At 38.2% G+C, this 23514-nt stretch overlaps 1 protein-coding gene across 6 annotated transcripts in view; it reads left to right on the forward strand.

The window, feature by feature from the left end:
- CPLANE1 (ciliogenesis and planar polarity effector complex subunit 1) overlaps positions 1–23514 on the forward strand; it is a 131043-nt gene that overhangs the window by 16191 nt on the left and 91338 nt on the right. For all 6 annotated transcript variants that reach the window (XM_047766908.1, XM_047766899.1, XM_047766864.1 and 3 more), the window contains 10 exons: positions 2438–2687; positions 2865–3020; positions 3175–3944; positions 4694–4902; positions 5107–5187; positions 8641–8805; positions 13097–13270; positions 18118–18346; positions 19663–19802; positions 22890–23107. In XM_047766908.1, the coding sequence (XP_047622864.1) occupies positions 2438–2687; positions 2865–3020; positions 3175–3944; positions 4694–4902; positions 5107–5187; positions 8641–8805; positions 13097–13270; positions 18118–18346; positions 19663–19802; positions 22890–23107 (2392 nt within the window). The remainder of the gene's footprint in view (positions 1–2437; positions 2688–2864; positions 3021–3174; positions 3945–4693; positions 4903–5106; positions 5188–8640; positions 8806–13096; positions 13271–18117; positions 18347–19662; positions 19803–22889; positions 23108–23514) is intronic.

Raw genomic sequence — 23514 nt, forward strand, 5'->3', positions numbered from 1 at the left:
CTTCTACGTATTAGTTGTGTGACTTTGGGCATGTTATTCTTTAAGCCTCTGTTTCTTTTACTGTGAAGATGACAGTAATTGTCTCTTACAGTTAAGGGAATGAAGTAAGATAATAAATATATAAACCACTTAAGCACAGTTCTGGCATAAAGTAGATGCTCAGTAAATATGTTGTTTGATGTTGATATTGCATATAGTTAGACATATATACAGCTGTTTACAAAACAAATTAGAAAAATTCTTTGAAACTAATCCATTCCCTTCACTTTACAGAAAGGAAGGGATGTGTCCTTGATTATATTTAGCAAAAAGTTATGCTTAACTTTTAGCAGTAGAAAATCTTTTTGCTTTTTAGGGCCGTACCCACGGCATTTGGAGGTTTCCAGGCTAGGAGTCTAGTCGGAGCTACAGCTGCCGGCCTACACCACAGCCACAGCAACGCCAGATCTGAGCCTCATCTGCGATTTAACACCACAGCTCACGGCAACGTCAGATCCTTGACCCACTGAATGAGGCCTGGGATCAATCCCACAACCTCGTGGTTCCTAGTTGGATTCATTTCTGCTGCGCCACGACGTCAACTCCAGCAATAGAAAATCTAATGGAAAAACTTGTCACTTGCAGTGGAAGTATTTTTTCTTATTTCTTATGGTCTGATTGATAATTGACTTGAATTCCCTCACATTTTCCTTTAAAATTAACATGTGGGGCCTTTCAGAAAGGGAGGCTTTTCTGACTATAAGAGTAATACCTATTAATTATTTTTTAAAAATAAAAGTGTTCCCGCTGTGGTGCAGTGGGTTAAGAATCCGGTGGCAGCGGGTTGGGTGGCTGTGGAGGCATAAATTCTATCCCTGGCTTGGCACAGTGGGTTAAAAGGACCTTGCTCTGCTGTGCAGCTGCAATGTAGGTCACAGCTACGACTCAGATTCAGTTCCTGGTCCCGGAAGTTTCATATGCTCTGGGTGCAGCCATTAAAACAAAACAAACCCATGAAAAATCAAATGTTAAAACAAAGTAATGTAGAAAGTAAAAGACCCGTAATCCCATTCCTCAGAGATAAAAATTATTAGCATTGTAGTGTGTTGTCCTCTGTTTCAAAATTTTTTATGTAACATTCATAATATTAGTTTCATTTTTAAGGCAAAATGAATTATATATGCTGACAACTGTTTTGCTTTTTTGATTTAACAGTATATCTTATACATCTTTCAGTGACTTTTTAATGGTTTTATAAATTTCATAGTGTATACATTCTAAAACAAGTCTTCTCTTATGGGCCATTTGAATAGTTTCCTAATCAGAAAAAATTGTATTTTGGTTGTTGTCTTTACAAAGCCCCAAAGTTAATAGTGATATTAAGTAATGACAATCAGGTATACCACCATAACAATAAATAACTACATTTATGTCAAAACTCAGTCAAATTTAACCCTAAACTGTAAGATTTATAAACCTATAAAATTTTACTTACCACCATTCTCTCCAAATGACCTCTCAGTTTTTCTTTCTCCTCCTCAATAACAAGTATACGTTAGCTCCTAAATTATATTCTTATAAATATATTTAAATATATAGTAAGAAGGAAAGTTAACTAACTCTTTAATAGTAAAAATGAATTGCCTCATTTCTTTTCTGAAAAAGGGTATATAAAACTAGATTAAAAACAAAATAGAGTAAGTGCCACAATTCTGGGAAATTTTTAAAATACCACATAGGAGTTACCGTCGTGGCTCAGTGGAAATGAATCTGAGTAGCATCCATGAGGACGCAGGTTTGATCCCTGGCCTCACAGTAGGTTAAGGATCCACTGTTGCTGTGAGCTGTAGTGTAGGTCGCAGACATGGCTTGGATCTGGTGTGGTTGTGGTGTAGGCCAGCAGCTACAGCTCCGATTCACCCTCTAGCCTGGGAATGTCCAAATGCTGAAGGTGCAGCCTTTTTTTTTCTTTTTAGAGAAAAATAAATTAATTCATTAAATAAATTAAAAACCACATAAACCCCTGTATTATTTAATCACTCACTTTGCCAAGGGGAAGGGAGTGGGATGAACTGGGAGTTTGAGGTTAGTAGATGCAGACTATTACATTTAGAATGGATAAGCCATGAGGTCCTGCTGTATATAGTACAGGGAACTCTATCCAGTCTTTTGGGATAGACTATGATGGAAGATAGTATGAGAAAAAAATGTGTATATATATATGTATGACTGAGTCATTTTGCTGTACAGCAGAAATTGGCGCAACATTGTGAGTCAACTATAATAATTTTTTTAAAAAGAAAAAGCGCTTAGGTTTTCCTCACAGATATATGTGCGTTTAATATTTTTTTAATTTGCTTGCTTTTTCATCATCCCGGGACTTTTGTTTTTCCTTTGGAATAATATGATTTGTTCCTTTTCTCCTACTAATTCTTGAATTTTGATGTTTGTTTGTTAGACCACAGCAGTTTACACTTCAAGGTTCAAATAATTCTGTAGATTCATCAGCGTCTGATGCTGACCCTATGAGGCAGAGATTTTCTATAAAAGCACACTCACGGTTACCCTACCTCATTATTTCTGATGGGTACATGGTCACAACCCTTCGATTTCTGGATAATCTGTCTCCGTCAGTGCTCATGAGATCCCTTCTACTTGACTCAACCCAGAGGCTTGAGGAGACATACCACAGTGTGCTCTTGTCTAAGGTATAGTGCTTTTTGGTACCATTGGTAAAAGTTGACTTCTTAGTCTTTTCAAATTTAAAACTATACTCACAGTGATGTCCTTGGCTTGTATGCAGTTGTCTGTAGAAATTTTAATTGTTTGTAATAGAATTGTGGATAAAATTTTGCTCTTGGATATCTTTTTTTCTTCTTCTGTAGCCAAAAGGCAAAGGGCTGAATTTGCGATCACTGGATTCCCTAAGGTCTAGCTTGTTAAAATACCAAGGAAATGAAAATTTAGCTGATTCTACTGTCCCCAGATTCTTGCAGGCAGAAGAAACAATTAAGTTAAATGAAAAAACAGCAGACTTGCAGGTACCTAGTAGCAGTGTTTTATTTATTTTGAACAGTGTTGTATTGACTTTATCCTAGGAAATACATTTTGTTTTTCTCTTATTAAAGGGAAGAGAAATTTGATTCTATTTGTAAGGTATTATATTAAGTATAATTTTTTTCACTCACGTTTTAGGATTTTGAAGCCGAAGAAACTAACGAAGGCAAACATTTTCCAAACAGTTTATTCTCTTTTTGGAACCAAAAAAATGGTCTATTGTTTAGTAGTGCCCAGGAGGGAAGATTGGAATTTGCTTCTATGTTTGATACAATACATGCAACGGATAATACTGAGGAGACAGATAAAACGATCACAGAACTGCATTCAGTCCAAAAAAATCTCCTTGCAGCATGGACTATAGGAATTTCCAAAAATGTTACAGACAAAAATTTAATGTTAAATTACACAGTAGTTTGTATCACTCATTTTTTATACATTCTTCAGTTTATAAAATGTCCTTTCCCCAAACTTGATCCTTTTTTAAACAAGAGCCCAAGACATAATGCATGGGTACTTCGTATCTTTCAACTTTTTCGTCAGTGTTTATCAATACAGTTCTGGGATATGAGATACAAACAAGATGTGGGACCTTTGGTAAAGCTGACCTCAAATACTATAAAGCTTTTGCTGACACAGCAACAACAGGATGAGTTATTTTCAGAGAAGCTTTTAGCTTGTTTTCATTTACTCCGAATGGTAGCTGATAATTTAAATGGCATATATAGTCTTCAACCTGAAGTTATTTCAGCATCGGCTGATGGAAGTAGAACGGCAGAGCAAGACTCATTGATAGTACCCATTTTTCAAATGCCTCAAGGTAGTGTTTCTCAGGAAAACCGGTCTTGGGACTCATTTTTCAGGATTTGTCCTCAAGTATTAACTCTTGTTCAACAACCGGGACACAGGTAAATGACGTTAATATTAGGATACCGTCCACTTTATAGATTTAAAAAAAATTAAGATATAGAGTTCCTGTCGTGGCACAGTGGCTTAAGAATTTGACTGCAGTGGCTTAGGTCACTGTGGAGGTGCAGGTTTGATCCCCGACCAGTGGGGTGAGTTAGAGGATCCAGTGTAGCTGCAGCTCGTATTCACTCCCTGGCCCAGGAACTTTCATATACCATAGATGTACATGGCCATAAAAAAAATACATACATACATACATAAAAATTGAGATCTAACTCCCATACTGTAAAATTACCATTTTAAAGTATACAGTTCAGTAATTTTTAGTATAATCACAAGGTTGTAGAGCTATTAGCACAAATCCCAGAATATTTTTTATCACCTCAGAAAGAAATCTTGTATCTGTTTAGCACTCAGCATTATAGGTTGTGTTATTTAAAAGTATTTTAGGATTTATGCCAAACATAAAATATATGTGTTGAGTAATTAAAGGTACTGTTGAAAGATTTTGGTTTAGATAAGCAGTGTAGAAAAGTGAGCACAGGTACATAAAGCATTTATGAAGGTTTTAAAAATATGCATTTTTTGATCAGTGGAGTTTGTGCTATATTTAAGTCTGATCAGTTTGTATATGTTATTACTTCAGTAAAGAATACTGGCAAAAAAAAAAAGGCTAAGGAGGAGGCTATACTCATTCTTATCCCTGGTCTTAAATTTGATTTTGATGATTACCTTATTTTGCATGCAGATTGATTGTTCTCTGGAGAGTTTTGTACAGAAAAACTTCATGGTATCACGCACAGTTAAGTCAAAGAGTTCCTGACGATGATACACAGTTAACCAAAAAGATGGCACAAGAGGCATCTACCGTCAAGTCCCTGTTATGTCACATACAGGCCAAATTACAGACTGCTGGAGTTCACTTGAATCAGACCTTAGAACTTAAATCTATCCATGGTGAGTATCTTGTAAGTAATTTCTAACTCCTGGCATAGGCAATATAGTTAATTGAGCTTTGACTTTATTAATTAGTTGCAACTATTTGTTTTTCAAAATAATTTCTGGCTGAGCTGTATCTATTAAATTTTAAAACAAGTAAAGTAACAAGTTTATAAAGTAATTTAAGTAACTGGGACTAATTGTTGGTTAAAAACTTTGTAGGTGAAGAGTGTTTCCTATTAGGAGCATATGAAAAGTCTGTTCAATTGTGGAAGAAAGAACTACAAGAAACACGAGAGAAAGGTAGGGGAGTGTTAAAAATTAAGATTTACCATAATATTGGTAGGAAAATATTTTAGCATGTGGTAGAACTTAAAAATAATTTCAAATTTGTAAGTGCTCACAATTTCTTAACACTCAAATAGAATCCATAGTGTAGATACCGTGACTGTCAGAAATAGTTATAGTTATTTAAAGTTAGTCTTAGAATTTGTAGCACCAAGAATTTTTCTGTTACCCAGAGATAAGGCTTCTATTTTTTATTTTTTATTTTTTTTTTTTTGGTTAGTGATGGAACCTGTACTTGATTGTCGATGTGGAAAAAAATGAGACTTAAATCTTAAATTAAAATTTTTTTTTTGTCATTTATAGGGACTGCAAGTAACCAAATGAAAAACCATGGGTCAAATATTTTGTCACCTTAGTATAGACTTACAGAAATACAGAGCTAAGACTGTCTGTCCTTAAGTTATTCAACTTTAAGTGTTTCCTGTGAGTTAGACTTGTTATGGGCTACATAGAGTTTCTTTTTTTTAAAATTTTAATTCTTTTTTTATTAATGAATTTTATTACATTTATAGGTGTACAACAATCATCACAACCAAATTGTACCGCATTTCCATCCCAAACCCTCAGGGCATCCCCCCACCCCCCAAACTGTCTCCTTTGGAGACCATAAGTTTTTCAAAGTCTGTGAGTTGGTATCTGTTCTGCAAAGAAGTTCATTGTGTCCTTTTTTCAGATTCCACATGTAAGTGATAGCATTTGATGTTGGTGTCTCATTGTCTGACTGACTTGACTTAGCATGGGCTACATGAAGTTTCCAATAAGACTATAGGGTTGTGGATTCTAGAGACTGGTGATAGCTTTAATGAAGTATGGATGAAAGAGTTAAGATGACAGAGGTTCTCAGCTAGTGATCTTCGAGCTGGCCTTGATTGCTACCATGGTCAGGTTTGGCCAGTTATTACATTTATTTTCTGACCGCTGTAGCTTTGTGTGTTTCACTCATTTATCTACTGAACCAGTATTTATTGATGGCCTGCCTTGTGCTTAGTGCTATATTAGGCACTAAGAATAATTGAATTAAACAAGTTTACCCGGCGTTCCCGTCGTGGCGCAGTGGTTAACGAATCCGACTAGGAACCATGAGGTTGCTGGTTCGGTCCCTGCCCTTGCTCAGTGGGTTAAGGATCTGGCGTTGCTGTGAGCTGTGGTGTAGGTTGCAGACGCGGCTCGGATCCCGAGTTGCTGTGGCTCTGGCGTAGACCGGTGGCTACAGCTCCGATTCGACCCCTAGCCTGGGAACCTCCATATGCCACGGGAGCGGCCCAAAGAAATAGCAAAAAGACAAAAACAAAAAAAACAAAAAACAAGTTTACCCTCAAGTTGCCCACAGTCTGAAGGAAAGATTACATAAGCAACTGGCATGTTTCTTACTATGTTTTATGGTAGTTGCTGGGGAAGCTCAGAGGAGCACTTCACACAGTCTGAGGCTGGAGCACAGACATCAGCCTGGGGAAAACCTGATGGAATTGACATTTAAATTTGAGTGATGGAGTTCCCATTGTGGCTTAGTGATAGTGAACCTGACTAATATCCACGAGGATGTGGATTCAATCCCTGGCTTTGCTCAGTGGCTTGAGGATCCAGCAATGCTGTGAGCTGTTGTGTAGGTTGAAGATGTGGCGTAGATCTGGCGTTACTGTCGCTGTGGCTTCGGCCAGCAGCTGCAGCTCTGATTTGACCTCTAGCCTAGGAACTTCCATATGCTGCATATGTGACCCTAAAAAGCAAAAAAAAAAACCCGAAAAAAAACAAAACCAAAACAAAAAAACAAACAACAACCAAACAGATTGAAAATTGTCCAATTGAAGTGTTGGGAATGATTAACAGAGGATATAGCACTCCGAAAGCAAGAAGGGGTGAGTCACAAACCATGGTAATTTGGTAAACTGCAAGTAGTTTAACAGGACTAGATTATTTGAAATATTGACGATAAGGAGGTGAGAGCTAAAGTGAGAGGTAGAAAACAGATGATAAAGGAACAGACTTTGCATGCCATGGGATTAAGATTTTATCATAAAGACGGGTGGGATCAATTACAACACTTTAGGTAGGAAAGAACTTTTCAAATAAATGTCGGCCGTTTGGAAAGATCACTCTGGTGCGTTATGGAGGGCCATTTGTAGGAGTGTGGTGTAGAAATGCGGGTTTTGTTTAGAAGCAAGAAAGTTAGTTGAGGAGGTCCTGAACCAATGTCTAGGGTACTGGAGAAGAGAAGTCACATTTGTTAGACATTCAGTAGGTGTGTCAATTGGACGTGACTGAGTAGAGAAAGAAGTCTAATGTGGTTCTCAGATTTGGAGATTGTCCTGCTGGGTGAAGACAAGTGGCATTCAAGGTGATGAGAAGGAGCTCCTTGGTGGCTTAGCAGTTAAGCATTTGGCATTGTCACTGCTGTGTCTCCGGTTCCATCCCTGGTCTAGGAAGTTTTGCATGCTATGGGCGTGGCCAAAAAAAATTTTCTAGTTCCTGAGGTGCTGAGAAATTCTCATGAAGAAAAGTTTTTGTAATGGGTTTCATTGTGGACCTTTTCACTTAATTGCATTTCTAATTGTATCCATTTGAAATGGCTTCTTGTAACGGAGACAAAGTAACAGTGGCTTCAACAAGAAAGGAGTTTATTTCTCTTTCTTTGTTTTTTGCCTTTTTTTTGCCTTTTCTAGGGCTGCTCCCGCAGCATATGGAGGTTCCCAGGCTAGGGATCTAATCGGAGCTATAGCCGCCGGCCTACACCACAGCCACAGCAACAGGGATCCGAGCTGTGTCTGCGACCTACACCACAGCTCACGGCAATGCCAGATCCTTTAGCGTTTTTCTTCTGTTCCATACCATGTGTCTTTCAGATAGATGTCATTAGTGGACCTTAGCACTGAGATGAGGAGAATTTACATCTCTCTTTGGATATATCTTAGTTATCCTAGGGTCTGATGAAAGAAAGTAAAATTGTTCAGAATTCAAAATGAAAAAGAACAAAGTATTGGTAACTTTTTTTTAAATTGAAGTATAAAACATATAGAAAAGTTCACATAACATGAGTGTTTCGCTTAAAGATTTTTTTTTTTTTTTTTGTCTTTTTAGGGCCACCGCCTGTGTCATATGGAGGTTCCCAGGCTAGGGGTCGAATCAGAGCTGTAGCTGCTGGCCTGTGCCACAGCCACAGCCATGCCAGATTCTAGCCATGTCTGCAACCTACACTGCAGTTTGCCTCAACGCCAGATCCTCAATCCACTGAGCAAGGCCATGGATCAAACCTGCGTCCTCATGGATGCTAGTCAGATTTGTTTTTGATGAGCAACGACGGGGACTCCTTCAAGAATTTTTATAAACTGAACACTCCTGTCTGCCCAGCACCCAGATCAAGAACATTACCTAGCTAACATGTTTTTAATGTGTGATTCTTCCCTGATGAAGGAGGAAGAAGGACATGTTTTCTTCAAGTACGCTATTATCTTTCCCTTTTATACTGTTACCTCTATAACTATAATTTAAATGATGCTCAAGGACTGTGTGATCAGCTAGTAAGAGAAATACTGAAATGGTCCCATCTACCTGTAAAAGAAAATGAAGATTGTTCAGGTAAGCTTTTCAAAAATCGGTATGTTTGATGTTAGTAGTTTGTGTTCATAGGTTTAGATATGAAATGGTTTATACATAAAAGGTGGTTGCTCTGCTCCATTGTGGTGAATTTTGGACTGTCAGCTTCTTGGCAAGGATCATGTTTTTAATCCTTGGATCCAGTAGGTTGCCTGCTGAGCTGATATCATTGTCTCACAGCCATATTTATTAGACATTATATCAGGTACCCAAGTACTTTTCCTTAAATATTTATATTTTTTAATGGTTGCTGAAGGTGGTTTAGTAAAGTGATGAAAATCACTTTCTGAGGTATTCTGAGTCTTTTTAAAATCTGTTTAAGAGGCTGCAGAATATCTAGATTGCCCTTTTAAAAAGAGGTGTATTTAAGCACTAACCAGAGTGAAAAATATATATGAACAAACACATAATGTATTTATAATGGTTATGGAGTGGTAGGTTGTTAGGTGTATATGAATATGTCAGAGAGGCAGTATATCAGAACTTTCTAAATGGAGTTCATGACAACTTAATTTTTTTTTTTTGGCTTTAGCCACCGTTTATAGATTTCTCACGTTTTATGATTTTTGTCCTTTTAAAATTTTACTTTCATTACAGAAGTAACACATGCTCATTTTAGACAATTCGAAATATGGAAAAATAAAATCACTTTAAGTTCGACCACTTTTTGTCCGTATACATTTATGTATGTATATTGCTACAGCTGTATATTTTGTTTTGTAATCTCTTAAATTTAATATTGTGATGAATATTTTCCAGTATAAATAATATTCTTTTTTAAAACCTATTAAACTTTTTCCTCATTATTACATATTTAAGGTTGTTGCTACCTATTTACTATTTTAAATAATGCTGCAGTGTATATACAGTTTTGTGAGCATTGCTAATAATATTTTTAGGTTAAATTTTTGGAAATGAGGTTACAGGATCAAAGAGAAGCCATGGTTTTAAGACTTTTAATGCCTGGAGTTCCTGTCATGGCTCAGCGGAAATGAATCCGATTAGGAACCATGAGGTTTTGGGTTCGATCCCTGGCCTTGCTCAGTGGGTTAAGGATCTGGCGTTGCCATGAGCTGTGGTGTAGGTCGAAGATGTGGCTCGGATCTGGAGTTGCTGTGATAGGCTGGCAGGTGCAGCTTGGATTAGACCTCTAGCCTGGGAACCTCCATATGCCACGGGTGCTGCCCTCAAAAGAGGAAAAAAAAAAAGACTTTTAAGGTCTGCTATCAAATTGCCCTCCAGAAAGGTCTGCTAGCTAGGTATGAGTGGAAAACTTTTCTTTGTGAATTTTTAACTCACTGGATAGTCTTCATTTTTTTTTAGTAATATTGTCATTACATGATGTAACTTTCAAGATAGTTGAAACTATATTAATGTATTTTACTTTTTTTTTATTTCTATTTTTTACTTTTTTTTGGCTGTACCCGTGGCATGCGAAAGTTCCCAGGCCAGGGATTGAACCTGAACCAATGCAATGACGGTGCCTGCGGAGCCACAAGAGAACTTCTGCATTTGTTTTATTTAATTTTACTTAATTTTGGGTTTTTTTGGTTACACTTGTGGCATATGGAATTTCCGGGGGCCAGGGATCAAATCCAAGCCACAGCTGTCATGCCAGGCCAGGGATCAAACCTGCGCCACCACAGAGACAATGCCAGATCCTTAACCCACTGTGCCATAGTATTTGTCCCTTTTTGTATTTAATTTTTAAAGACGATTATTTAGAATGCATTAAGCATATCCCTACTGGGTCAGGAGCCCCCAAGACTACCCCCAAGTTTAGTAATCCACAGGGAGGACTCCCAGGACTCAGTATATAGTTGTACTCATACCGGTGATTCATTACAGTGAAAAGATGCAAAGCGAAAAGGAACACAGGGCAAAGTCCAGAGGAAACTGGGCACAAGCTTCCAAGACTCCTTTCTCAGTAGAATCACAGAGGACATACCTAATTCTCCCAGCAAAAAGTTGTGATAAGACATGTGAAATGTCTTGTCTACTAGGGAAGCTCATTAGAGGCTCAGTGTCTAGGGTTTTAATTGGAGACTGGTCATGTAGGCCCTCTCTGCCGAGCATGTACCAAAATTCCTTTTCGGAAGTAAAGCAAGTATTCAGCTAAACGATATTTTTGGTACAGTTAGGGCCAGTGTGCCACTGTCATCAGTTAAGGTGATGGGAATCTTCCTAAAATTCAAGTTCCCATCTGCCAGCCAAGGGTCACCCTTGTAAGTTACTTTATAAGCCTTTCGAGTATTCAGGCTGCTGTTATCTCCTTCCTGCACACTTACCTTATTGAATTATGATTTAATTTTTATTGCACAAAGTTGCTATTATTAACATCATCACAGTGCCGTGTATAGAATTACCCTTTCAAAATTTTCTTCTAAATTTCTTTTTTCTTTTTTATAGCCATACTTGCCACATATGGAAGTTCCCAGGCTAGGGGTTGAATCAGAGCCACAGCTAAGGCCTGTGCCAAAGCCACAGCAACACTAGATCCGAGCCACATCTGCAACCTACGCCACAGCTTGCGGAAACACCAGGTACTTAACCCGCTGAGCGAGGCCACCAGAGGTTGAACCCGAATCTTCCCAGAGACTCTCTTGGGTACTTAAGCCCCTGAGCTACAGTGGGAACTCCCCCTTTCAAATTTTTGTACTTTTTTTTTTTTGGCTGCACCTGTGGCATATGCAAGTTCTTGGGCCAGGGATTGAACCTGTGCCACAGCAGCAGCCTCAGCCACAGCAGTGATGACACTGGATCCTTAACACATTGCACCACAAGAGAACTTCAGATTTTTTTTACTTCTGAATTGATTCAATTTTACTCTATGACCATGTCTTTTAGAATCACGTTGCTTCCAGTTTAAAGGGTTTATTCCTGAGTTTTGTGTAATGAGTTTTGCATGATCAAGGTTATTGGAAATCTTGTCTTTATATAATTCCTAAAATAAGTTTTGTGAAGGATAATGAAATTCTTTTTTTTTTTTTTTGCCTTTTTAGGCCCATACCCACGGCATGTGGAGGTTCCTTGGCTAGGGGTCCAATTGGAGCTACAGCTGCCGACCACAGCCACAGCCACAGCAACGCAGGAACCAAGCCACGTCTGTGACCTACACCACAGCTCATGGCAACACCAGATCCTTAACCCACTGATCGAGGCCAGGGATCGAACCCGCAACCTCATGATTCCTAGTCGGATTTGTTTCCACTGCGCCAGGACGGGAACTCAAAAATTCTTGCCCTTGTATTTTTAACTTCAGTGTGAAGAAAAGTATGCTTTCCCCAAAAGTAGAGTGACTAAATGAAGAATCCTGCTTGAAGGCTAATAAATTTTTTCTTGGAATTCCTTTTATATAAAATAAAGTGTATTAGCAATATTCTTGAGTGCCTACTACGTGAGAAGAGGAATGGTAGGTGCTGGGGTATACAGTGACAAGATAGAAATGGCCATACACATAGAACTTAATATTCTTGAGAGTATATACCATGGCTTCTAGGAAAGAAAGAGATTTTGCCATTGTTTAGATGATATATTTCGTAAAAATTAATGTTAACTTAGTATTTATCTATATAGTTAATAGTTTTTAACTACTTATTTTCAAATATCTGAAAGCCAGTTTATATGTTGTGTTTTGATTCTTAAATAGGGATGACATATGTTTGCTCCCGCTAGTTTATATCAGAATCACCCTAGAAATCATGATATAACTCCCTCCCTCCCCTGCTTTCTCCCTCCACTCCACACATTCCTTTTGTCCATAGCTCCCCAAAGAGTCTTAGAGCAATGAGTTACTCTTGCTAATGGGAGAATATCGTAGTTTCCAGACCTAATGGTAGAGAATAAAAGCATCAAGAATCATGTTCTGGTGCTTTTCAGATTTATCTTTGTGGTAATCCTTACCTCCTTCATTAGAAAAAGAAAATTAGAATGGAGAGGAAGAAGGGAAAATAAATAATGAAATACAGAGTTTGCAAGTCCATCATGGCTAGATTGTTTGTATAGATCCTTCAACATTTTCAGATAAAACTAGTAGCGTCGAGTTATAAAGCGTTCCTAAGTATATGTGCTCATAATTATGAGTTAGTTGTTTTTTATTACCTTCAAGAAGTCTAGATACCCATTATGAATTAGCTTGATGGGCTATGGGGTGCTCATGGCAGAAAAAAGTTTTAATTATAGTTTCCTTCTGGTATAATGTTGGGAACTTAAATACTACTACTTTTTGCTGGTTTGATCAGCATCTCCTTTGGTCTTTTGCTGTGTCCTGCAGTTCCCGAGAAGTCTCATTGTGAGTTTGGAGTGACTGGAAGTGTTCGTCCTGAGGTGGCCGGGAGGGTTATCCAGTCCATGGCTCGCTTCATGGCCGCCTATTTCACCAATCAGCCGCTTTGCATTTTGCCTCCTCACAATGTGAATGTCCTTCCTCCCCTTCATATTAAAACAGGTAAATGAATAAGCAATTGTCTCACCTTGCTTTTTGCACGTAATATTAAAAATCATATTATACAGCAATCATTACTATGGAAATAATACTGTTCTAGCTTAGTGCCAGACAAACAGGAGATGCTCAGGTGACTCTTTACAAATGAATGTAGTCTGAGAAAGGTAGTAGCTTTGGGTTTGCCCTACTACATACGGATTTTTAAAAGTTTTGGCCATACTGGTATTTATAAAGTTTCCCTTTTTTTTGTTGGCTGCACCCATGGCATGCACAATTCCTTGAGTCAGGATTGAACCAGCACCGCAGAAGCGACCCAAGCCACAGCAGTGACAATGTCAGACCCCCAACCTGCTAAGCCACTGAGGAACTCCTAAAGTTTCCATATTTTAAGTAAAAGTGTTAAGGGCTGACCCTTTCATTTATTTTAAAATGTGGAAATTAAAAAAATTTTGAGTATGCTAATTTAGAATTTAATTTTATTTGGATATTTAACTTTTATAATTTTATTTGGATCATTTTCTTTCCTCTATTTGATCATTTTATGAAGAGTCAAAATGTATCTAATCTGTACTAGAAAACTGCCCTGACCTGATGGAAGTAAGTATGTACACAGATTTCTCTGATACTCATTTGTTCTAATTTTTGGGGTGTGCTTTTTTTCTTTTTTTTTTTTTTTTTAAGGCCGCACCCATGGCAGATGGAAGTTCTCAGGCTAGGGGTCACATCAGAGCTGTAGCCACTGGCCTTTGCCACAGCAACGCTGGATACGAGCCTCATCTGTGACCTACATCACAGCTCATGGCAACGCCAGATCCTTAACCCACTGAGTGAGCCAGGGATCGAACCCACAACCTCGTGGTTCCTAGTCAGATTCGTTTCTGCTGTTCCATGATGGGAACTCTACTGATTTTTAAAAGTACCTGCTATGTGCCAAGTAGTGTTATAGGTGTGAAAATATACTAGCTTGTACCATAAGAAATTAATAATAAAGAAAGCATTTGTAGTTTTTTTGTTTTGTTTTGTTTTGATGTATGAAAGACTTCTCCTAACTGCCAAGAACAAAACACGTGAAGTATCTGTTCTTTTATGGAGTTTATGTCTAATAGGTTGAGATAGAAAAAAATAAATGAATATATAAACAAAGGTACATCAAATGGCGGTAATTACTGCACAGAGAATTGAAGTAGAGACATGCATTGTGACTGAGTGGCTAGTTCAAATGGTAGATTTAGGGAAGAGCCTAACCCACCGAGTGAGGCCGGGGATTGAACCTACAACCTTATGTTTCCTAGTCAGATTTGTTTCCGATGGGATGACATTTAAGCCAAACTCTTTTTTTTTGGGGGGGGGGGTGTCTTTTTGCCTTTTAGGGCTGTGCCTGCAGCATATGGAGGTTCCCAGGCTAGGGGTCCAGTTGGAGCTACGCTCCTGGCCACAGCCACGCCAGATCCAAGCCACATCTGCAACCTACACCACAGCTTATGGCAACGCCAGATCCTTAACCCGCTGAGCGAGGCCAGGGATGGAACCCGCAACCTCATGTTTCCTAGTCAGATTTGTTTCTACTGTGCCAGGACGGGAACTCTGGAAATCTTGTCTTTATATAATTCCTAAAATAAGTTTTGTGAAGAAGAATAAATTTTTTTTTTTTTTTTTTAGGTCCATACCCTCGGCACATGGAGGTTCCTTGGCTAGGGGTCCAGTTGGAGCTATAGCTACTGACCTAGGCCACAGCTCATGGCAACGCCAGATCTTTAACCCACTGAGCAAGGTCAAGGGATCGAACCTGCAACCTCGTGGTTCCTGGTCAGATTTGTTTCCGCTGAGCCATGATGGGAACTCCTAAGCTGAACTCTTAATGACAAGAAAAAGCCAATGGTGGACACACAGGACTTAGGGCATTCTTTTTTTTTTTCTTTCTTTCTTTTTTCTTTTTAGGGCTGTACCTGTGGCATATGGAGGTTCCCAGGCTAGGGGTCAAATTGGAGCTGTAGCTGCCGGGATACACCACAGCCACAGCAATGCTGGATCCAAGCTGTGTCTGTGACCTACACCACAGCTCACGGCAACGCCGGATCGTTAACCCACTGAGTGAGGCCAGGGATCGAACCTGTAACCTCATGGTTACTAGTCAGGTTCATTTCTGCTGTGCCACAAGAGGAACTCTGACCTAGAGCATTCAAAACCTCAGAGCAAGAATAAACTTGTTGTGTCTGAGAAACTGAAAGACTGGTGTGGCTGGATCACAGAGGAGGATGATAGGAGATAAACTCAGAGATAGACAGGGGCCAGATGATGTACGCTAAGTATAGAATCTGAATTTTAAATACAATGGAAAGTCATCAAGGGCTTTAAACAGGAAATAACATGAACCAATAAACCTGTATACAAACATTAGAGTAGTCCAAGATGTAATTAGTAGTTTAATGGAAGTAGAAACAAATGATCATCAAATTGAATCTCACAGCCATGGATTTTGAGCTGTGTGTTTAGACTCCCCTGTTCTGCGGTTGTCTCAGGATGTGGGCAGGAATGGAGGCCCGTGCTCACGCTCACCTACGCGGACACCATTGTTAGTGTCTAGTGTCACTGGGGCCCCTCAGGAGGTTCCGGTCCCTGAAGAGCCTTATGTGTGAGGTAGGATCAGATGGGAAATTGTCGAGAACTTCCTTTTCACAGGTGCCTCTTTCCCTGGGGAAGAAAACCTGATGATGACCTGACGATGGCTTCTCTTAGGGCTGTAAGCAGACAAACCCATGCTGTTTCCAGGCTCTGCCCCCTCTCCTTTCCTTCACTGTCACACCTTGACTCAGATTTAGTAGTGCCCCCTGCCTTTTCTCCCTGAGAACAGCCTGGGTTCCTTTCTCTCACCTTTATGCTTTCTTCCAAGCCTCTCAGATGGATTTGTACTTATTTCCTTGTGCATTTAACATTATTTATTTTTATTACAATAGTTTTATATTTAAGCTCTCTTTTTTTTGGTCACAACTGTGGTATTTATCACTTATGCTCCCTGTTTTGGATAGTAATGTTTCTGACAGTAAATTATATCCTCAATCCATATAATTTTACTGAAGAAGGAGAGGTAGAACCTCATGTGGCTTTTAGAAAAATCTTTAAAAAAGGGGTAAAATCCTGGTACTTAGAATATTTGTCTCAATTTCTTGTCTTACTGTCCTATAATATTTACAGGACTTCTGTTCTTTGATCATTATCTTTATCTTTTTTTTTTTTTTGTCTTTTTGCCTTTTAGGGCCGCACGCACAGCATATGGAGGTTCCCAGGCTAGGGGTCTGATCGGAGCTGTAGCCGTTGGCCTATGCCACAGCCACAGCAACGTGGGATCCAAGCCGTGTCTGCGACCTACACCATAGCTCATGGCAATGCTGGATCCTTAACCCACTGAGGGAGGCCAGGGCTTGAACCTGTGTCCTCATTGATGCTCATTGGGTTGCTAACTGCTGAGCCACAATGGGAACTCCTCATTATCTTTACAGATGACTTTATATACATAAAGGAGACTTATCTTACTCTAGGAAGAAAGGTGATAGAATTATTGAATTGTTTCTGGACAGATTGATAAACATTTGTAAAAACTCAGAGATGCCACTTTTTATTCTCTATGTAAATATCTTTCCAGTGAGAGAAGACAGTAGGAGAAGGCTTTGTGTTCTTTTCCTATGTCTGAGACTATTCCTGTTGAAAATTTAAATATCTGAAACTTTGTATTATATCCTTAAATTTCTTTAATCTCCCTCTGTCTTGAAAAATGACATGGGTAGGCTTGACTTAAAATACATTTCATGTTAATCTTTTAAAACATAACTAGTGGCAGAGTTACTGGGAATTTGACTTGATTATTAGATATGATGTTTCACTGTGTGAAAGCAGTGAAATTTTCAGAAAACTAAGTCATTTGAGTTCTTTTAATGGTACAGTGCCTTACTCATAGTGTATTAAAAAATGGAAAAATTTAGTCTCCTTCCTGTTTGCCTATGCAGAATCAAACAATAATTGATTGACTAAATTTTTTGTTTCTTTCCATATGTTTGTCAAAGAGCTAAAATGTTAGTGCTTGGTGTAGGCAGAGCCTATGTAGATCATGTAAGAAGCTAAGCATTTCATTTCAAGGAGTAGAAACCCATGTATACTATTTACCCATTTTATTTTGAAAGAATGAGTGAAAATCTTATTTTTAAAGAAATAATAGTTCTCTCATTGTATTTTTATGTGCTTATTCAAGTTATTAGGGGAAGGTACAAAAAGTCTAGAGAGAAGGGTATTTATTACCCTTTGTATTTAATCTCATGCCAAAGTGAAATCTTGTCATGTAATCAGGATTACTGAAAATCACACTTTTCTACTTTCTAATAAACACTGATATTTTGAACACTTTGTTACCTCAGATTAGTTTTTTATGGCATGACAGTGAGGAATACAAATTCAAGTAAAATGCAGCCTCTACTCTCTAAATTTCATAATGCAGTAGGAGAAATAGGTGTATATTAGCCCACAGTAGTGTGTGTGTGTTTATATTATCTGGTAATCTGGTGTGTGTTTATTTAACTATCTATTTGCCTTTATTTTGTGTAATGCATGCTGATATGTCTACTTTGTTTCATTTTTTTTTTTTTTTAAGAATGCTGGCATTTGCTTCATGACCCAAGAAAGAGGCACATTCTTCAGTATTAAAAAGACTGTTCTAGGATGTTAAGCATTATTTTTGCCCATTTCGCTTGTCTCTTCCTTGTGGTTTTGTGTAGAAAATCCTGATTGAAGAGATCTATGTTGAGAAGGCACAAGTTCTTATTTTATAACTATAATATCCATTTTCTTTAATTTACTCACAGAGCAGTCCTTTCGACTTATTCCTCTGCAACAGTCTAAGGTGGCCAGTGCTGTTAGAGAGCAGAACCTTTCTAATGTCTGGACAGTTGAATATGCCCTTGAGTTATTATTTATTGGTGGCCTGGTTCCAGAAGCTGCTTGGTTAGCGCATAAGCTTGGAGACTGGAAGACATCTGTTTCAATTGGTGTGGCCTTTCAACTGTTCTGTAAGCATCATAGCAATTTTACAAGGTATGTGTTTTTAGGCACACTTTAGATACAGGACGATGGTGTCATCTAAATATATTGTATTTCACTTGTTGCTGTGATTTACACATTTTATGGAATCCCTAGTTCAGTCTTATCCAATAGAACTTTGTTCAGTGATGGAAATATTCCATATGTGCTGTGCAGTCTGATCGCAACTAGCCATATGTATTTCTTGGGCAAGCACTTGAAATGTGGCTAGTGTGATGAAGTGGATTTTCAGTCTGATTTTAAGTAAATTAAGTTTAGAAAGCTACATGCAGCTTGTGGCTGCCAAGTTGGACAGATCAAAGGCTAACTTACTATGTTAAAACACCTCTAACACATTTATGTGTTAGTAGTGCCCTCAAAGGACCTATAGGAGAGGTCTTTTCCAAACAGGATTTAAGATTTGTGTGTGTGTGCGTGTGTGTATGTGCACTTTTTAGGGCCTCATGTGAGGCACATGGAAGTTCCCAGGCTAGGGTTTGAGTCAGAGCTGCAGCTGCCAGCCTATGCCACAGCCACAGCAACACAGGATCCAAGCTGCATCTGCAACCTACACCCACTGAGTGGATCCTTAACCCACTGAGCAAGGCCGGGGATCGAACCCACATCTTTGTGGATACTAGTCAGGCTTGTAACCCGCTGAGCCACAAGGGAACTCCCCGGACTTGAGTTTTAAGCTAATCATACTATCCCTGTATTTTAACTGTTCTGAATATTATGGTATTGCTGTGTTGTCTTTATTTTTCAAAGCAGTAATTCAACATGTATTTATTTAAGTAACCACTCTGTACCAAGTTCTGTGCCAGGTATTTTAGTGGATATAGACTTAAGTGGCGCATAGTCTCTATGCTTACGCATTTAGAGTTTAATAGAGAAAATAGGACAAGGCATTATTAAAATTTACATAGTATGGTTAGAAAAGTGCCATTGGTACAGTGGGAAGAGCAATAATATCAAGTGAAGAAAGGACAAGAAATATTTTACATAACGTGAGATGGGCATTGAAGGAAAATGGGATCTTGACAGATTGAGTAGCTGTAGAGAAAGAGAACATTCCAAACGTGAGCAAGGGCCTATGGCAACAACAGGTTGGGTTTGGTTTGGATCGAGTAGTATGCAGGGTGGTAGTGGGAGGTATATTAGTACCATAATTGTGGAAAGCCTTAATACAGTCTTTCCTTGATTATTTCTTTTCTAAATATGGAATGAATAAAGTGAATTTCTCTGTTCTTTAAAATTTCTTGTTCTTGATGTGTGAATGTTTCTGTTTTTCAAAGTTTGGATTAATTTCTCTTCATTTGATGTAATTTCAGGTCCAAGGAAAAGCGTCTGACTCTACCATTAAATGTGACTCCAGCACATATTTTCCAAGAAAAACTGCAGTGTTTTTTAGGTCAGCCAGCCTCTTTGGAAGCAAAAAATGAAATGGGCTCAAAATGCAAACAATTTACAGGTGTGTTACTTATGTATGGTTTGACACATGTATCAGCTTAATTAATATAAAGCCTATGATATTTTAGGTATTCCCTTGTGTCTCAGCAGGTTAAGGATCTGGCGTTGTCACTGCTGTCACGCAGGTTTGATTCTTGGCCGGGAAACTTGTGATGCTGTGGGCATGGCTAAAAAATAAAGCTTAGAGTATTTTATTTTATTTTATTTTGTCTTTTTGCTTTTTCTAGGGCCGCATCCTGCAGCATACGGAGGTTCCCAGGCTAGGGGTCGAATCGGAGCTGTAGCTGCCAGCCTATGCCACAGGCACAGCAATGTGGGATCCGTGCCACATCTGCGACCTACGCCACAGCTCACGGCAATGCCAGATCCTTAACCCACTGAGCAAGGCCAGGGACTGAACCTACAACTGCATGGTTCCTAGTCGGATTTGTTAACTACTGTGCCACGACGGGAACTCCAAGCTTAGAGTATTTTAAAAAGCTTGTAAATACCCACATACATATTAACACTTTGAAGTAAGCTTATCAAAAATAAAAGCATGCTATTTATTCTTAATCATAGGAACATCCAAAACTAAGTACAGCTCAAAGCAAAATAGTATCTGAATGATATTCTGATTTTCCATACATACCTTCATACTAGTGAGTGTATTTTGCTGCATTTGGAGTATTTCTTTTGCAGTCAGAATCATAGAATCTCAGGTGTGGGAGGGTACTGAAAACATTTTGCCTAATGCATAAATCATAGAGTTATTTTTTGTTTTCAATTTGAAAAATTCAGAATGATATTACAAAATTAAAAATAGTACAGTATTACATGTGTTAGATATACTCAGGAGCCCTATAAAATGTGTCTGTTTTATCGGTGGAGAATTTTAGACAAAAATTACAGAATTCAGTTATTTGAAGTCATTTATTTGATGATAAATCCAGGACAACTGTGGAACCTTTTGGTTTTATTAGTGCTTGCTTGTCTCCACGAAGGAGTAATACATATAAATCTAGATTCCTAGAACTTATTACTTACTTCTCTTTTTGAAAAGAATGTGTAGTATTTGGAAATCAAACTGAAAACTTTGATAATTTTTTGTCAAGTTTTTTTTCTTTTTAATAAGTGAAAAGATCACATATCTACTTGAAAGTTGATTTTGATAAAAAAGGACTAAAAAATTCCCAATCTGAAGTTATAGTTCTGCCGATATGTGGTTTTAGATATGAAAACTCTCCCACACCAAATACATAAATATAGTGTGTTTCTAGATAAAATATAAAAATATGCATTTAAAGGCTAAGATTCAAAGAAAGAAAAGGAAATTTCCAGGGTGAGAAACAAAGAGAAAATAGAGTTAATGGATTCTACCCTCAGGTATTTACCCAAGAAAAAGAAAAACATAGGTCCACTGAAAAACCTGTTCACAGCAGCCTTTTTGTAATAGCCAAAACTTAGAAACAACCCAAATGTTCATCAACCTGTGAATGGATAAACAATTTGCAATGTATCTGGAAGATGGAATAATAAATAGCAAAGAGGAGCACATTACTGATAAAGGCAACAACATGAGTGAATTGCAGAACCATTATGCTGTATGAGAGAACTCAGAAATAAAACTACACACTGTTTGATTTCATTTATGTGACATTTTATAAAAAGCAACACTTTAGAAACAGGAAGTAAATCAGTGGTTACCGGGAATAAGGGAGGAATTGACAACAAAGGAGTATGAGAGAACTTTTCTGGAGCGATAGAAATGTTCTTACAGACTGTATAAATTTGCCAAAACTCATTGAACTGTATATTTAAAAAGGGTGAATTTTAGCGTATGTAAATTACACTTCAATTAACTAATTTTTTATTTTTATTTTTTGTGTTTTTAGGGCCCCACCTAGCAAATGGAAGTTCCCAGGCTAGGGGTCAAATCAGAGCTACAGCTGTCCGCCTACACCATAGCCACAGCAACATGAGATCTGAGCCTCGTCTGCAACCTACATCACAGCTCACGGCAATGCCAGATCTTTAACCCACTGAGCAAGGCCAGGGATTGAACCTGCGTTCTCATGGATACTAGTTGGGTTCATTACCACTGAGCCGTGAGGGGAACTCCCTCAATATAGAAACAAAAAATGCAGCAGATGGTTAGTGAACTGGAAAATGAATTTGAACTTTCTCTCTGTATATATATACACACATACACAAAATATATAGAGATAAAAATAAATATGCAAAACAGATATAAATAAAAGAGTTGGAAAATATGAAAGAAAAATTAAACTCTGTAGAGTATAAAGTAGGAAGCTACAACATATGTCTAATAGGAGTTCCAATGGAGCCACACCAAATAAATTCCGGGTAGTGACTCCCTCTGGGGAGAGGAAGTGAGACATGGTTGGTACCTAAGGAATTTCAACTGTATCTGTGACATTTTATTTATTTTTAAATCTGAATTGGATATAAGAAAAATGTTAATATCAGACAAGAATGAAAAGTTAGTACATGAGTTTTTTCATATTCTGTACCTTAAAGTATGCTTAAAATATTTTCTAATACAAAAGTCCGTAAGTCTGTAATTGTGCATCTCTTTGCATTTTGCCTTCTGGGACAGGTCTACATTTATAGATATTTATATGATTGAAGCCACACTATATGATTGTCTTGTATATTTCTCTTTTTAGCTTCACAAGTCCTTTTCACTATAAAAGAATTATGAGGGACTATTACGAAAAAATACACTCTCACTGCCTTCATATAATGTTGTATATTATTTTGGTGTTTTTCTTGTTCTTTTGTTCCCATTAATATTTTCTTTTATTCTTATTTTTGAGTCAGGACTATATCCTAAGAATATTTTTATTATGTAGTTGTTACCACAACACCCTGTATAATTTTGGAAAAATTCTTTGTGCTCTGAGTGCCTATAATCTTACAGAATCTTTATTTAAGTTTCTCTCTAGAAGTTTGGGTGTTTTGCATGTCAACCCAAATGTTCATTTTTCGGCAACCAGCTTTTCCAGGTATGAACTTTTACCCTACAGAATAGAATGGAAAGTATAATGTAAATTTTAGCTACTTTACCTAATTTTGTGTTTGGTAGATCCCATTGAAGAGGAAGATGCAGATCTGCTGTTTGGTTCTGTGCAGGAAGTACTGAAAGCGGCAGTTATGGCTGATGCAGACATTCTCTCAGAGACCTTTCAGCTGCTGCTGAACTCCGCCAAGGACTTTAGTAAGAGACTGTGGGGCTTGGTGCCGGTCGGCTTGTATCTTCCAGCTCCTCCCTTATATTGTCCTCAGCCAGCTGTTCTTAGTGAGGTAAGCTGAGTGCTTAATCTTTAATTAAAGTTGATTTAAAATAATCAACTTGGTAATAATCATCAAGTTAAAAATGCAAACTCTGGAGTTCCCGTCGTGGTGCAGTGGTTAATGAATCTGACTGGGAACCATGAGGTTGCGGGTTCGATCCCTGGCCTTGCTCAGTGGGTTGAGGATCCAGTGGTGCCGTGAGCTGTGGTATAGGTTGCAGATGCAGCTTGGATCCCACATTGCTGTGGCTGTGGTGGAGGCTGGCAGCTACAGCTCCGATTCAACCCCTAGCCTGGGATCCTCCATATGCTGCAGGAGAGGCCCTAGAAATAGCAAAAAGGCAAAAAGAAAAAAAAATGCAAGCTCTGAAGACAAACTTTTGGATCTCAGCCTTGTGGTTTATTAATTGTGTATGA

Source organism: Phacochoerus africanus, chromosome 1 (genome assembly GCF_016906955.1).
Source record: "Phacochoerus africanus isolate WHEZ1 chromosome 1, ROS_Pafr_v1, whole genome shotgun sequence".
Classification (NCBI taxonomy): Eukaryota; Metazoa; Chordata; class Mammalia; order Artiodactyla; family Suidae; genus Phacochoerus; species Phacochoerus africanus.